Genomic DNA, 16,747 nt, shown 5'->3' with positions numbered 1-16,747 from the left:
TAGTCCTGAAAGCCAGTAAATGTCCAATCCCAGCAGAACACACAGCGTTCCTTTCCTTCCCACAGATCTAATAAAGGAATATGTCAATAATGTCCGTGAATCGGCTTCTGTACCAGGGAAATCCTCCCTACCACATAAGGTTCTTGAACCCCCCCCCCCGCCCCCCATCTTTCATTTTATGGCAACGCTTTTTATTTAAAAAATAATAATTTTCAGTTAATAAAAGTTGTGGGTTATGTTGAAGTCTTGAATGTTTTCTCTGCCGATCAGTTTACATGGAGAATTGCACTGTTACAGGCTTCCCTTATCTTGCATAGCCAATGTCCTGATTGCAATCTAGTGACTATTTGAAGGGGCTGTAGGGTATCAGCCATCAGATTGACTCCACTTTTAGTGTCTGCACTGTTTTGCTCAATGCAAAGGTGCTAGTTAAAGCTAATTTTGATGGCTTTATGCACTGTAATCATGTTTCCTGTTCTAGTTAGTTCCTTGAACTATCTATTACTCTGCTTCTGAAATTATTACAGTAACAACTTGTTTGGGCAGCAGTATAATGCAGATGCTAAAATAAAGTCCAAGAATTATGTAAAGCAGCTCTAAAGGTTTGTTTGTCCTTGGATTTCAGGGGGAAGACTTGGATTTCTGGCTCTCCCCTGCCCCGCCCCCTGTCTCCACTACACAGACACAGGTATGCCTCTTATTGGGTCACTGCTGATATTGCTGCTAGTGTTTAGTCCAGAGGGAAGGAGCTGAAGGCCCCAGTTCTGTCTGGTCATATGGATTCCCATTACCGTGGAGCAGTGGAAGTTTATCCCTTTGCTCAAGTCCTGCTGCTCAAGAGTGATCACAAAGTTTGAAGAGCAGGTGTAAAGTTATACCCAGAAGTAAAGGGGTAGAGTGAGGTCTGGAGGGGTTTTCTGTTAAACTGTTGTCAAAGCGTTCCTTCCAGCGTGAACCAAGAGCTAGCAGTACTAATGGATCCAAGGGTATGCATAATCTGAAAGTGCTCTAAAAGTACTCTAGCTTTCAGTACAAACTTTGAAGTAGAAACGTTGGGGATCTTTGAGCCGTGTTCCTAGGATGAGCTCTTTCGTGTCTTGGTCAGTGCGCTTACTCCTGGAATAAAATGGTTATGAACAAATTGATGATCCTTTAATGGTGACAGCCCTAAAGTGCTACAACAGTAATTGTTCTAAAGCTGTTTCCATTCTGTCCAGGATTCAGTTGTTTTGCTTTTCAAGTTAGTATTGTAGCTTTCTGATTTGCCTCCTTATCAGAGTGAGCCAGAGGTGAGCACTGCCATAGCTGAACCTAAAGACCATGAAGAACCGAAGGAGGAGGACAGGGAAGAGGAGGAAGACGATGAAGGAAAGGTCAGTGGTTATAGTTGAGGCCAGTAGTCACGAGTACCAGAAGATTAGTGCAAGTGAAAACATAAGAGTTACAACCTAGATCAAAGCAGTGTTCTACCTGTCACTAATGATGGCCAGTACTGACTGCTTCGGAGAAGTTCAGAAAACCCTGCCGTAGGCACTGATGAGAGATCTTGTCCCCAGGGACCTCTGAATACAGAGTAATAAAGCATGGGTTATGTTTTGAGCCAGAGGGGACAGTTAGCCAACCATGGTCAAGACGGAACTTTTGCCCTTAGTCAAAGGTGCCACTTAAACAGATTCTGACCTCTGCTTGTACTGGGCTGGTTTGGGTTCAGAGCATCGGCAACAGTCCAGAGTAGCACACTGGGGCCCAGCACAGAGGATCATTACTGAGGTATGTAGAGTGGGCTTATATGATGTAGTTGCTTGTGTTAGCATAGGATTGGACACTCGGCGCTGACAGAAGTGATGATGTCATGCGATCGGCCCTCTGAAAGCACTCTACAGCTGTAGCCTAACAGAAGCGCGTGGCTGGAGAGCGCTTTAGAATCATAGCAGTTAAGGGCTGGAAGGGAACTCAAAAGATTGAGTTGCACCCCCCTGTTCTGGGCAGGAATACTGCTGAGATCAGATGATCACAGCAAGATGTCTGTCCGGTCTCCTCTTGGAGACTTTGGAGGTTGAGGACTGCACCACCTCCTTGGGAAGTCTTCCAGATTCTGGCCACCCTTGCTGTAAAGAAGTTCGTCCTTGCATCTACACGTGCTGTAGATGAATACAGAGTCAGGTGGGTGGCAAATTTGGTTTAGGGGTCGCACCCAGAGAGTGGTGGTAGACTAGACAATATCAACCTGGAAAGATGTGAGCAGTGGAGTCCCTCAAGGCTCGGTCCTTGGACTGGTGCTATTCAGTGTCTTCATCAGTGACTTGGATGAGGACGTGGAGAACACCCTGTCCAAGTTTGCAAATGATACCAAATTATGGGGCAGAGTTAACACACCAGAGGGTAGGGAACGGATCCAGGCTGATCTGGACAGGTTGGAAAAATGGGCAGAGTGAAATAGGATGCGGTTCAACAAACGCAAGTGGGAAGTTCTGCACCTGGGCAAAAAGAACCACCAACACACTTACAGGCTGGGGGATGACCTTCTCAGCAGCACAGCAGCAGAAAGGGATCTTGGAGTCATAGTTGACTCCAAGATGAACATGAGTCATCAATGTGATGAAGTGATCTCAACAACACTAACCGTGCTTGATCATGCATTAGCAGATGCATGACGAACAGGTCCAGGGAGGTGATGCACTGGTCAGGCCGCAGTGGGAGTACTGTGTCCAGTTTTGAGGGCTGCGCTTCAAGAGGGACGTGGAGAATCTTGAGAGGGTTCTGAGGGGTGCCACTTGTATGGTCAGTGGCCTGCAGGCAAGGCCCTGCAAGGATAGACTGAAGGACCTAGATCTCTTCAGCCTTTGCAAGGGAAGGCTGAGAGGTGATCTTGTGGTTACCTATAAATTTATCAGGGGAGGGCAGCAGGGAATAGGAGATGCTGTATTTACTAGGGCACCCCTTGGAGTAACTAAGAACGATGGCCACAGATTGATGGAGAGCAGATTTAGGTTGGACATTAGAAAGAACTTCTTCACAGTAAGGTTTGCCAGAATCTGGAATGGGCTTCCTAGGGATGTGATGCTCTCCCCTACTCTGGGGGTCTTCAAGAGGAGACCGGACAAGCACCTAGCTAGGGCTGTCTGATCCCAGCACTCTTTCCTGGCCAGGGCAGGGGGTTGGAGTCGGTGACCTACCGAGGTCCCTTCCAACCCTAACATCTATGAATCCAACCTGAAACCATCCTCTAACAGTTCATGGTCCTTGATCCTTGTCCTCCCCTGGGGCACCCTAGTGAATGGTTTTTCTCCCAGCTCCCAAAATTCATCCCTTACAATACTTATAGACAGCCACCAAGTTCCCCTTCAGTCGTCTCTTCCCCAGGCTGAACAGTTTCAGCTCTCTCAGTCTTTCCTCATAAGGTTTGTCCTCCAGGACCTTAATCATTCTTATGGCCCTTCTCAGGAACCTTTCAAGATTCTCCACATCTTTTTTTGATGTGTGGCACCCAGAACTGGACACAGTACTCCAGCTGGGGTCTTGCCAGCACTGAGTAGATGGGAAGTATGACTTCTTTATCCCTGCTTGCGATGCATCGGCTAATGCATTCCAGTATGCTGTTAGCTATGACTACAGCATTCCACTGGCAGCTCATGTTCATCCTGTGATCAGCCATAACCCCGAGGTCCCTTTCAGTCAAAGCACTGGCCAGGACATCTCCTAACCTACATTCATCATGCCGATTACTTCTCCCCAGATGAAGCACTCTGAATTTATCCTTATTGAACTGCATCCAGTTCCACTCCACCCACCTTTCCAGCTTGTCCAGGTGCGCTTGGGTCTGCAGCCTATCCCCTAGCATGACTGCTTTCCCCCATAACTTAGTACCATCCATAAACTTGGCAAGCGTGCTTTCCACATAGTTTCATAGTTAGTAGGATAGGAAGGGACCTGAGCAGATCATCAAGTCCAATCCCCTGCCATGGCAAGAAAGAGTCAAACGACCCCAGCAAGGTGATTGTCTAGCCTTGTCTTAAAGACCCCCCGAGGTAGGAGCCAGCACCACTTTGCTTGGAAGTTGGTTCCAGATCCTAGCCGCCCTGACAGTGAAGTAGCGCCTCCTGATGTCTAATCTGAATTTACCCTCTGCCAGCTTGTGACCGTTATTTTTAGTCACTCCTGGTAGTGCTTGGGGAAACGGACTCACCCAATGTCTGCTGGTCCTCTCTGACTAGTTTGTAACAGGCCACTAGATCCCCCCTCAGCCTTCTCTTGTGGAGGCTGAACAGGTTCAGGTCCCACAGGCTTTCCTTGTAGGGCCTGCCCTGCTGCCCCCTGATCTAAATCATTGATAAAGATGTTGAACAGCACGGGGCCAAGAACGGAACCCTGCGGGACAGCACTAGCCACTTTCCACCAAAACGATACAGTCCCGTCTGCTAACAGTGCCTGGGTTCGACCCCTTTGCCAGTTCCCAACCCACCTGACCGTGAACTCTGCCAGCCCACAATCCCCCGGGTTTTTTTTAATAGGAGTGTCATAGGAGACCATATTGAAGGCTTTTAAAAGAGCATCTGTTGGGGATTGCTGTAACTCATGGTGCTTTGTGTGAAGCGCCATGAGTTACAGCAGGGAGCAGCACGTCTCAGCACCATGCGATTCAGAAGGTCCCTTCCAGCCCTTTGTAGGAAGTTGAAGTATCAGTACTGGGAGAGGTGTCTTAGCGGTAGGTTTTGAGAGAATATTGCTGACTCATTTCAATTCCATGCTAGAAATCTTCCAAACATAAGAAGAAAAAGCACAAGAAGGAAAAGGAGGAGAAATCCAAGGACAAAAAGAAGTCCAAGAAAAAGCACCATCACAGTGAGGAGGAGCCAGTGGAGTCGGTACAGAATGGAACACTAGAAGATGAACCACTACCGGTAAGGAATTGTCCAAGGCAAGAGATGCTAGAGCTGGTGTGAGATGGGTTTCTGCTGCATACTTTTGAGCAGCTCTTGTACCTTAAGCCTCAGGACCTTCCAAATTATTTCATACTACAGACTGGGTTTTAAACCTTCCTTGTAACAGCTGCAGAATTCGCTGTAGAACAAATAAGGAGCTTTAACGTTAGGGAAGGAGTTAATCTGTTGTTAGTTCTCTGAAATGCACTTGAGGTGCCACCAAGTGACCACCTTCTCCACACACCGTAGCTTAGCAGCCACTCCTGGGAGTTTCCTAGCCAAAGTTCTTTTCAAAAGGTAAAGGGGATCCTCCAGCTGAAAAAATATTTGCAGTTTAGGTTAAATGGTAAATGGGTTTTAAAAAAAAAAGAAGAGACTAAAGAACATCAGTGTTTGGGGCTCTACAGTTGTATGTGGAAGTGAAATGGCAACTGGGATTGTGCACAGAGTTCACATTAAGTATTTTAAGCCCTTCTAGAGAGGCTTTGGTGACCTGTTAGGTGAGATGACTGCTCATCTGAGTAGGGTAGATAGGCTCCCACCTTCTCCTTTAGCCTACTGTTTTATCTCTTACATCCACTTGTTATAAGCCATGCTTGAGCTGGTATAACCTGTGTGTAAGAAATTGGTTTCTTTACTTCTTAAAGGTGAAGAAAGGTGTTTGTGCTGGGGTTTGAGGGTTAGCATGTACCGTTGAGCTCAATAAAATGTACTTTGAGGTCTTAGAGTGAGAAAACATCCCTTGCATATAAGTGAAGGGCATTTGCTTGCTGCTTCAAGATATGCCTGGGATGAAAGGCAAAGCCCATGTGCTTTGTGGAGTTCGTTACCTTCCAGCCACATGACTCTTTATGTAATGTCTTTCCTGTTTTTCAGCCTATGTCCAGTTATCACCTTCTTGCTGAGAACCCTTACATTAAAATGGTGGGTAATTAATTAAATTGCTCATATGTCAGTCTGTATAATCTCCCTTCTTGTATTTTCTGTGCATACTGAGATTTCCCTATCATAATCTACTAATACTGTACAGAGATTACTTAGGCAGCATTGTAATGGTGTAAACTATGCTAGTGCCAGTCGCTAGAAATTACTAGTCACATACACATAGCAGGATCCATTCCCATAGCTTTTTATCTATCACCGAAAGCTTAATTAAATCCACATATACCATCCCAGTGCTTGGTTGTCCTGCTGTGCAATTAAGACTAGGAAGCCAATCAACAATATTGAACTGTCTAATGCACTGCTGTCTGAAACTTGTCATAGTCTCATTGGGTTCTCTGAGTAGTTGTCAATGCCTTCCTGTGACGTCTTCATTTGCAGACATACGATATTCAAGGAAATCTCCAGAACGACAGTCAAGTCACTGTCTCGGTAATCTTTGAGAACAAGAGTACCAGCTTCGTGAAGAGTATGGAGTTAAATGTCCTGGACTCTCTCAACACTAAAATGATCCGGCCAGAAGGGTCATCAGTCCATGATGGGATACCTGTGCCCTTCCAGCTGCCCCCTGGTATGGTCAATGGACAGCTGCAGCGGTGTGTGGGTCACAATGTGTGTAACTCCACATTGTAGAGGAAACTAAGTTGTTTGCTATTTGCAAAAATTGGATTTGTCCCGATTGTGTGAGGAGTTTGCAGTCTCTCTAGACTCTTAGATGAGTGATTGGAGATCTAGCTCTCCTTCAGGAACCATAATTATTTAGAGATGTTTTTCATGTTGGCATAGTAAAGCAGTAGCTAACAGTAGGACTGGGAATTGGGCTATCAGGATTTCTTCCCAGTTCTGCACAGATTGAGAAACATTGAAATTGCAGTCACGAGTGCTGCCAACTTCAAGCATGCAAAAAACATGAGACTGACTTAATAGGAGGGCTTAAATTATTCCTTATTTGCCTTCTGTTTTCTAAATGTCTAGCATGCGCTTTGGCTGGGGAGAAAAGTTTGAAAATAAGAAACGGATAGTGATAACATGTAATGAAAAGCAGATTTCCACCTGACTATTAGAATCCAGGAGTTGAGTCCTTTAAACACCGAATATTACAAGACACTGATTGTTACAGTTAGGGGCACTGAGTTACTTCACTTTTTTACCACGTTGTTTTTTCATTTTTAAATTGAGGCTGATACCAACATGCACCTCAAAGGAGTGTTTTAAGGCTTAGTGACTTCACTGTACTTTGAAGTGCCTGGATGGGTACACCATTGAAGAACAATTGGTGATATTATTTTAAAGAAATCTGGTACAAGCCCTTGAATGTTAACAGCAAATCATTACAAGCGGGAAAACTCTTGAATGTTATGTAAAGCTCTTTCGCTGCAGAACTGTTTACATCTGTTGAAGTAAAAGTGATTTAAATGTATCTCCACTTAATGTATGCTCTTAGTTAGCTCTAAGTTGTGGTTTTCAAAGAGGCCCGGGAGTCGCGTGCCCAAATCTTACAGTGGGAGTTGGGCACATGGCTCCTTTGAGCCTTCCACGCCTAATCTAGTTCCAAACATAAATGAGAGAGAAGCTTATTTTGTGCTTCAGCACCACTGCGCATTGCCTGTGGTCGAAATGTGTTTAAGTCTCATAATCAGATATGAAGCCTTTCTTCATGACCTTACTCCCACTCTCTCCTTTCTCCATGCTAGGAATCTCTAATGAAGCCCAGTTTGTGTTTACTCTTCAGAGCATTGTTATGGCTCAGAAGCTAAAAGGAACACTGTCCTTTATAGTCAAAGTAAGTGCAGTTTTGAACTCTGGTCTTGCCTTCCTTTGGGACTGCATAAGGCAGCTTGACTTGGGTAGAAGGCACTGCTTTGGAGCTTCTCTGAGGCATCATTTCATCTCTGCTAATCAGCCCATTCTGCAACGTGAGAAGTATTTTACATGACATCTTGTGCGATGAGCATGTCCAAAGGGGTCACTCCATCAGTATGTGGCAGATGTTTCAGATTCCATTGCTCTTTATCTGTTTAAGGATCACTTTGGGGAGACATCTGCCTGGGAAGGTGGGGAGGTCATCTACGATGTTGCCCAGCCAGCTGGAAGGAGAAACAGTGCAGAGGCTGTTCCTTCTGACCCCAGCCCATCTGGTGATCCATTCACTACTGCTCTATAGACTCCCTGTTTCTGGAAAATGGCAATAGGAGTTGGATGTTATTAATGCAGGGTAAAAGCTGAGAGCAAGATGGGGCCATTTAATAAGGACCAAGGTCTGGTTTTCAAAATATGCTGGTTACTAGTGTTGTTTAAATTGTCTGAACATTAAATTTTCTGAACTTAAAGCCACAACCTGAGCTGCAAGTGAATGGCTGGCTTGGAGGGGCCATTGTCATCTCAGCTGTTTTTCATTTTTGATCAGTTTTATAGCAAACACATTCCTTGGAAAGACCCAGGAATTGTTAATTTACTCCAAGCTACTTCTCAAGTACAAGCTTGATGCAATGAGATGTAATACTCCCTCTTGGAAGATAACAAGACAAATTCACTCCGCTCAATACGTGCTTTAACTGGACACAGGTTTAAAACTGGGTCAGAACTATCTGGCTACCTCATTTGTAAAATATGTCCCTTAACCCTTCTCTACGTGCATGTCCCAAAAAATGCCAGCTCATCCCTAACGTCAGGGTGGCCCATTATCCAAATGCCCAATACTCAAATATGACAGGTACTCTGCTACTCTCCTTCCTCAGAACCAGATCTTCAGGTCCATTAAATGGAATGCTTAGAGAGTCAGTGGGCTTTCGACCACGTCTCTGTTTGGTAGATTGGGGTGGGGGCCTCCTCTTGCTGCCTCTGGGCTCCCATTCATCTCCTCTCCTTTGACCTGTTGCAGAATGATGAAGGTTCAACCCATGAAAAACTAGATTTCAAATTGCACTTCAGTTGCGCTTCATACTTGATCACGACGCCTTGCTATAGGTAAGTGCCACCTAAGGGGGCTCGCTGCCTTATCTGTGCCTCACAGCATTGATGTCTTTACCACCCACATGAAGCTGAGCTTTGGCTGTGGGCTGCCTTTGCAGGATGTGCAGCATGTTTCTGACTTTTCCAGCTGATTGCTTCTGTCTGCAGTTTTTCTGTTTTATGAAGGAACCGTGACCTACTTATTAAAATGTCTGTCCCTCATTTCCAATTACCTCTGAAACCAACTTGAACAGTGGTGCGTATGATGGGCTAGCAGAGGTCGATGAGGAATCCGCAATTTTTTTTTCTGTTACGGAGATGGGAGATACCGTGATACAGTCTGGAGTGTGGATTCCAGTGCCTCTTCTAAGCTTCAGTGTCCCCACTAGATTTTTAACAGCACCCAGGCTGCTGTGTCATTTAGATTCGTTAAAGCCTGCATGGTGTTGTCAAGGCCAAGATCAGCCTGAGTTCATAGCCAACGGTTTATTCTCCTTCATGTTTTCACAGCGATGCTTTTGCCAAGCTGCTGGAGTCTGGGGATCTGCACATGAATTCTATAAAAGTAGATGGAATTAGCATTTCTTTCCAACATCTACTGGCAAAGATTTGTTTTCACCACCATTTTTCAGGTAAGTTCCCAGTGTAGATCTGTCTGCAAGCACTAATGTGCAATAGAATTAGTCTACTATTCATGTCATTAAAAGACTGTGTGTTGGCGCTATTGTACAGTAATGCCAGTTACTGTGCATTGAGTTAATACCCATTATTACAGGTACTAAACGTAATGGACAGTAAGAAGGGCTCATTAATGCATGTGTAGACATGCCCAGAGAGTAGCTCAGCTCAGGGAATGGAAGTACTCTTAGTTTGTGGTCGCAGATCAGATATAGTCCGTATGAAATCGGATACGGGTGGAAGTGGTCTTGCCTGAGTTTTGGAATGGCAAGGTGTCCCCATCAAAGCCCAAGACGACCCCAAATGAGCACCCATAAGGATCCCAATAGATCGACGGTTCCTTTTGTTTGGTGGGACATGTTGGCAGGTGCTACAAGGGCACCTTGCATTGCTGTTGGCTGTCACTGCTGTTTACAGCAGTTGCTTGCTTTCTTTCTGTCTTCAGTGCTTTCATTCTAACCCTTCACCAGTACTACATTTAATTACTGGGGGTGGGGAGGAGAGTTGGTACTTTTAACTTGGAAGTGCTGGCAATTCTCAGGCAAAGATATGGACTGCATTTTCTCCAGACTACATGGATGGGTGAGCTGAAATGACTTTGAGGGCTTTTCTTGGCTTTTTAGGATGGCCTGTGTTTAATTTTCAGGACAAATAATTGTTTCCTCGCAAATAGTTCTTGCAGCAAAGGAGGCTTTGCAGTTTTGTGAGAAGGCAATTTGTGAATTAATTTCAGTGTCGCAACATCATTACACCCATTTGAAAAAGCAAATAGGTAGGAAAGGCATCCAGACCACATCACTCCTCTCTCCTGACTGTAATGATGCACTGGCCAGTCACCATTAACAGCATGGTCCTAGACTGTATTAATATACTTCAGTGGAAGCAATTGGTGGTAGAAAAGGCTTTTGGATAAAAAGACTTCTTTTTTTTGCAGTTGTGGAACGAGTTGATTCTTGTGCATCAATGTACAGTCGTTCTATTCAAGGTCATCATGTTTGCCTACTGGTAAAAAAGGTAAGTTCTGAAAAGGGATAGTCAGGTAGAGTAGAGACTAACTTAGTCTGTACCCTTTTTGAGGGAAAGGTCATAAGATGCTTAGGAACTGGGAATGTTTTACGGTGAGTTTTCTAGATGGCTTCTGCCAGCCCAGCTACCTGGTGGCCCTCCTGAATGCCTAGATCTGGGCCGACACGGATGAACCTCAATTCGTGTTGCCCAGGGGTTCAGAATTGGCAGAGGTACTAGAGGACTGTGAGCTAAACACAACCATATTGCCCAGTCTGCGCCAAGGGAGAAGAGCAGGGTTCATGGCCGCTGTCCTAATCGGGCTTCTCCTTTGCTGCTTTGTCTAAGGGACTGTGCAGGCAACTGAAACTGTGTCGTAGTTGCAGTCCCTGGTGGCAGAGCAAACCTTGGGTATGCCGCGGCCGCCGTTGACTGTTGGGTGTAGAACCGGGTTGTGATCGAGGAGGAGCTAACAGCCTCACCTTTCTCTTTTCAAGGGAGAGAATTCTGTCTCTGTAGATGGAAAGTGTAACGAGTCCACCCTGCTTAGCAACTTGTTGGACGAGATGAAAGAGACGTTGTCAATGTGCTGAACGTCCCTCATAAATACTGCAACAGCGAGAGATGCACTTAAAACCACATCAAGACAAACCAGATCCAAGTGTTAAGTTTCTCCCTCATACGCATGTACTATCCTGGGCACGTGCTTTTCAGTTAACTCCACCATTGTTTGCAGTTTAGACATTTTAAGGCTGTCTGTTTACTTTTTTTTATTTCAAATTTTTACCAGTTGTGGTGTTAACCCTTTCCAGTCCAGAGAGATCCTGACATGTTTCACGGGGGGCATATTTATTCCGCGAGTCATGGTGATCCAATATGCCTTTCCTCCTGTGTGGGATGGTGGAGTGAAGCAGAGCTCTATCAGCAGTGTCATCTGGTGATTGCACTTGTTACCAAGGGAGGTGGCCTTCGCCTGTCGGGGGAACTTGTTCTCAGCTCCACTGTACTGGAGATGATGTGCTTCTGGCAGAGGCTGATGTGTGACATGGAGGCCTTCCTTTTGAATCTCAAATTCAGTTGTTCCAGAATATCTACATTGTTGATCTCTTAAGAGTTAATCCACGAGCCTGGTAAGAGTTGGGATGTTACTGAATTTCTGCTTGTGACTGCTGCCTTGGGCCTTAAACCTTCAGTTATTGCCAATTGAAAGGATAGAGGATGAACATATAGAGCATATCAAGCACAGGCTGAAAAGCGGTACTGCTCAGTCCTCTCTGCTCTCGTTGGTCCCCACAACGAGGCCTGTTAAGCCTCTCCCCTTCAAGTGATCTCTGCTGATGTGTTTTGTAAAGTCCACTGAGATTTCACATTCCTAAAAAGTTAGAATGTAGCAAAGAAACTGGAAATCCAAAGGTCTTTTGCTCCTGTTTTTTTTAATTTTATTTAATTTAATTCTTTTTTTTTTAGTAATTTGGTTCTCCAGATGAGGTTGACCGCTACCAGCTTGGAGAAGTATGCCCCTGAAATACTTCCTGTTCTGAAACATTTGCCCTACCCCTGCTTTTGTGGTGAGGTTTGTCATCCCAGAAGCATTCTGGTGGGCCTGCCTTCCTGATGGTGGATTCAGCCTTAGACACGTGCTGACAGCATAATTGGGCCATCCCATCAAAACGGCACCTGCCCAGTTGGGAGAGGGAAGACCAGGGCTAGCCAGTGACAAGTTGACTCTGCTCTGTGCTTTTTGTTAACTAATACCTGGAATCATTGATTGGAAAGGGACAGCCTTCAGTCTGTGTAAAACAGATGAGCAAAATAGACGTAAGTGGCATTTTTTCCCCACACTATCTGCCTCTCCTCCTAAAGTTTTCTTCAAAATTTGTGTTGCTCTATACCCAATAAGATAGCAACCTGTTAGATGACTGTTGCTTGGAGTTGAGGTGAGAATTGCCAGTGGCTCCAAAAAGCAGGGGAGAGAATTGAAATGTCTGCAACTTTTTGACTATCACACTGCTTCAGCAGGAGTCCTTATTGCACAGTAGACTTCTACAGAAAACCCTACCTGTATGGGACAGGGATCTTTATCCTTTGGGTTAATTTAATGTACTATGTTAAACATAGATTGTGCTCTTTATACTTTACCCCATACTAGGTTGGTTTTTAAAGGCTCTGCTATGGTTTTATTGCTAGGACCTGCATCCTGTTCTGTCTGTGCTTGAGTATGGCAGGAACCCCTTTGCAGCAGGCCCCTCTGCTGGTGAAGTGGTAGTGTCTGGTATTGGTCAGCCTCCCTTGGTTAGCCAGTTCATGTATTAGAAACCGAACATATAAAATTGTCTTAAAAGATAATGTTCCTTAATTAGTGGGGTTTTTTTAAAAACAAAATTCATGGATGAAAATTGTCACTTTAGCATGTAGTTTTTTTCTCTTACAGAATCCTGTGCGGTGATTCTAGAATTTTGAAACTGTATGATGTGTTATATTAAAAGAAATTTATTTGCTATCAACATTCCCTTACAAAGAAAAGAAAAACATACCACAAGCTGCTGTAACGATTTTGTGTCAAGATGATCCAATAAAATTTCAAAAAAGTTCATTTTGATTATTATAACACCTTCCTATTCCTACTGCCTTTTATTAAGAGGGAAACCCAACTGTGGGGCCAAATTCTACTAAATGCAGTTTTGCACAACACCAAAGTGCAGGCAAGTGTGGGATGGAGCCTCTAGTTCCTTAGGCTGCCTGAGGGCTTAGCACAGGAAAGTACAAATGAGCTCTCAGCCTAAAATGGCAAAGGGCAAAAGTTCATGAAGGCACAATGTAAGCGCTCCAAGACCAGAACTGATACTCCCCACTTGCAGATAAAGTGGGGCAAGACACCCCACTTTTTAAGAGCTGGAACTTGCTGAGTTTCTGAAGTAGAGTATCTGACATGGCTTCCTGCAAGAGCTGAAGACAGGATTGACCCAGGAATACCTCCCAGTTCTACCTTTCTAATGCATATTAACAAGCGATATTTGTCAGCTCTCTTGATGGGTAGCAAGGGCTCTGAATGCTGTGAAGACAGTATACAGAAAGGAGTCCTCTGATGTGAAGGCTTGAATTTATACTATTAATGCCTCTTGAATTAACCCATATTTATTGCCTGATTTAACAGCAACCAAAGTTCCTCTCCATACCAATCATTGATGACCACAAGAGGTCAGGACATCCATTTTAGGTCCCTTTGCTAAAAGACAGTATTGCAAATGGTTCCTTCAACCCAAACCGTGCAGGGAAAAGAAATCTTTCAGCTGGCCTAAGTGAAAACTGTATTTTCACTCCTGTTTTAAAGCTTATAGATGTCTTTCTGTGTGCTCTTTTTGGAACTGGAAGATGTGTGTGTTGTCAGAAAACCCTACCACTGCACAACAGTCCTGTAGCCCAAAACTGCCTGCTTTTGTGGGGACCCTTCATATCTGACCACATGCAAACTATGTTAAAGGAGCATTGATTTTTTTTGTATTGCCATTTCAATCACTCAGAAGTTGGGAAAGCTGAAAGTGTTAGCCTGACAATTCAGGCTCCTTTTGTGTACATATGATTGTCTAATTACACGGTCCCATTTAATGCATAGAATAAATGGTACTGAGTAATGAACAGCTGTTCGATATTTTGTCTGTGTTCATTGTATGTCTGATTTATGGCACCACATTCAAACTGTTCTGAAGATGGAGTTAATTATGGCCTTTCATACATTTTCTCTGCTGCTCATCAATAAAAGTTTCTGTTGCAGCCTCACAAACATTGATTTTTATATTCACACCACCCCTGGACAGGGAGGGGATGGTGTCTCTCCTGCAGGTGAGAACTTTAGGCACAGGTGAGGGTTGTGTGCTCTGATTTTCAGTGCCCACTAGACACTTAGCACTGGGGATTTTCTGAGTACGTGGCATCATGTAGCACTTTTGCATGTTGAAACCGTATCTGCAAGCCAGCAGCCAAGGTCTTGAGTCAGGCACTGAGAATCAGAAGAAACCATTAGTGTCCACCCTTGAAAATCCCAAGTGATTTGCCCAGCATCACATTAGGAGCCTTGGGTAGGGACAGAATCTGGGTAGAAGCAGGGACAGAATAATCTGTTCTCCACAGCAGTATTCACGTGTCTTGGGCATGAAGTTTTTCCTTGCAATCCCCTGCCTCATTCACTCCACACCTCATTTGTGCAGTGAATGGGGTATGGGACTTAAAGAAGAGTGGTGTCCAGTACAAAACCTGATTAATTCCCAGTACAAGCCCAGCCTGTAGAAGAATGGTCACGACTGGACTGTTATGCTTATGCACATGGAGACTTGAGGATGCATGGGCCATCTAAATGCAGTCTGAATGCTAGTGTCCTTTTTAAGTACCCCTGTAGGACTGGACTGATGCCTAGTAATAGTTTATATTCACATATTGACACCCACCTGGCCATTAGATCCACTGTTTGGACCTTAGCTAACAGTGGGAACAAATTGCATTAAGTGAATGAACAGGGAACTTGGGATAGATAACTCATGACACTAACCCTGTGTGCCCGCAATTATTCCATGGTTTAAAAAAACAACCCTGAGTATGTGGCAACTTAATCCCATTTCATTTAGGGTAAACTGAGTTTAGCATTTCCTACTGGGGGACAGGGGCAAGCATGGCATGGTCTGTGGTAAGTCACCACTGTTAACTAGCTTTGTTTGCATAGCTTTTCCACACCCAGAGGAACCAGTGGCAGAAGCAGGGTGTCATCAATGAAAACCAACCCTAGAGAGAGAGAAGGCAACTAAAAATGGTATGAAAACTGGAAATGTCAAAAAGACTTAATAGGCAGAGCTACCAGCCTTGCTTCTGGAGCCCATCATTGGCTCTGCTGAACTTTTGTTCCCCCTCCATAGGTCTTGCAGCTCATTCCTGTTTTAATGCATCAGTCTTACCCCAGCACCTGTAATTTCATAGTCCCTTCTGGTGCCCAGTGGCTTTAAATGTTGGTCTCGCTGTATAAATCCAACAGGATAAGGCTAACACTAGGGAATTTTGTGTATAGAAATGGCTGTGGAGACCAAAGGTATGGTAAGAAATGCATATAGTGATTTAAGACTTGAGGACAGAACCTGAGTAGCACCCTAACAGGTAAAAAGAAATGGCAATGTGTCCATGAGACGCATCTGTGAAGACTGTGTTGTACTTGGGTGCCTGCTTCATGTTTTAGTCAGCTGAAAACTTGCTGTCTGGGCAAGCAGACAATCATTTCCTTCCCAAACATCTCTTTACCTAGGTATTTAATTTTACTGGACACCAGGCTCTGTGCATGTAATAGAAAAGTGGCTCAGCAGTCAATTTTTCTTTCTGGGAGACTCCTGTCCATGTACTGTTGTTCAGTGCTGTTCTCAAGCATGGTGTGCCAGGTCTCAGACATGGTGGCATTTATCCCTTGGAGACAGAGAAAACACAACAGAGCATGAACATTTTTTACTGTCCTGAAACGGATGAGCATTGTGTGAGCTCCTGCGTTTGGGGAATGGAGCTGCTGCAACCTCTGTGAACTCAAAGGAGCTTGGTGTGGGCTGGAAATTAAACAGCCTTTGAAGCAAAGAGCTGGACCCAGCTGTTCTGCATTAAAACCCCAGCTGGGAGGAGTGTGTTGTATTTACATGTGCTTCTTGTAGTAGCAAAGGGAAGCATCAAACAACTGGAGCCTTTGTAATTGCTGTGCAGATAGGGCACATCTCTTTACTGTGGTTTCAGTTTGGGGATGAAAGAGTAAAGGAAACGGATCAGAGTTCACCAAAATGTGCCTTAGGTCAGAAGTGAAGAGTCTGGCCAGGCATCCTAACTTCTAGGAAGCATTTGTCCACATAGAAGTATGATTTCCAGCTGCGGCAAAGCTAGGACTGGGGCAGCAAAGCAGCATGGCACATGCCTGCCCCTGGCATCTGTCCCTTGATTAATGAAGCAGCAATCCTCTCCTTTTCCCTTGTTGACAAAAGCTAAAAACAGCATGTGCAACTCTGGTGTGAGGGTGGGCAGAAGGCACAAGACCTCTGCTGCCTACATTGGTTCATTGGTTTAAACTAGGCCCGTCAGAGGAAGACGAAGACAAGGGAGGAGGAAGCCTTGGACCACTAAACCAAGCAGCGCTCTCAACTACAGCCCAGCCTAGACCGCCGAGCGGAACAAATACCCAGGTAAGCAACAGAGGTCAGAGCAATGCTGAGATTAGGGGGCCAGTGCACACATCC

General features: G+C 44.8%; 2 protein-coding genes across 3 annotated transcripts in view; one reads left to right on the top strand and one right to left on the bottom strand.

Annotated features, from left to right (window-relative positions):
* Window positions 1-13,109, top strand: part of AP3D1 (adaptor related protein complex 3 delta 1 subunit) — an 89,539-nt gene extending 76,430 nt beyond the window's left edge. Inside the window, exons 23-33 of one of the 2 annotated variants that reach the window (XR_002096631.1) lie at window positions 626-688; window positions 1,278-1,373; window positions 4,752-4,901; window positions 5,799-5,846; window positions 6,246-6,435; window positions 7,559-7,647; window positions 8,746-8,831; window positions 9,327-9,448; window positions 10,429-10,508; window positions 10,997-11,878; window positions 11,967-13,109. Coding sequence is in view for 1 of the 2 variants with exons in the window: in XM_019513320.1 (XP_019368865.1) it covers window positions 626-688; window positions 1,278-1,373; window positions 4,752-4,901; window positions 5,799-5,846; window positions 6,246-6,435; window positions 7,559-7,647; window positions 8,746-8,831; window positions 9,327-9,448; window positions 10,429-10,508; window positions 10,997-11,092 (1,020 nt within the window). In the remaining variant the exon portion in view is untranslated. Of the gene's footprint in view, window positions 1-625; window positions 689-1,277; window positions 1,374-4,751; window positions 4,902-5,798; window positions 5,847-6,245; window positions 6,436-7,558; window positions 7,648-8,745; window positions 8,832-9,326; window positions 9,449-10,428; window positions 10,509-10,996 lie in introns of both variants that reach the window. The other variant, XM_019513320.1, reaches the window with a different exon arrangement.
* Window positions 13,110-15,802: 2,693 nt separating this feature from the next.
* Window positions 15,803-16,747, bottom strand: part of IZUMO4 (IZUMO family member 4) — a 16,590-nt gene continuing 15,645 nt past the window's right edge. Inside the window, exon 11 of the mRNA XM_019513133.1 lies at window positions 15,803-15,938. Within this exon, the coding sequence (XP_019368678.1) occupies window positions 15,835-15,938 (104 nt within the window). The 3' untranslated portion in view covers window positions 15,803-15,834. The remainder of the gene's footprint in view (window positions 15,939-16,747) is intronic.

The sequence above is a fragment of the Gavialis gangeticus genome, unplaced genomic scaffold (genome assembly GCF_001723915.1).
Source record: "Gavialis gangeticus isolate Ggan-Ray unplaced genomic scaffold, GavGan_comp1, whole genome shotgun sequence".
NCBI lineage: Eukaryota > Metazoa > Chordata > Crocodylia > Gavialidae > Gavialis > Gavialis gangeticus.
Note: the sequence above shows the minus strand (reverse complement) of the source record. Positions and strands in the feature narration are given on the sequence as shown.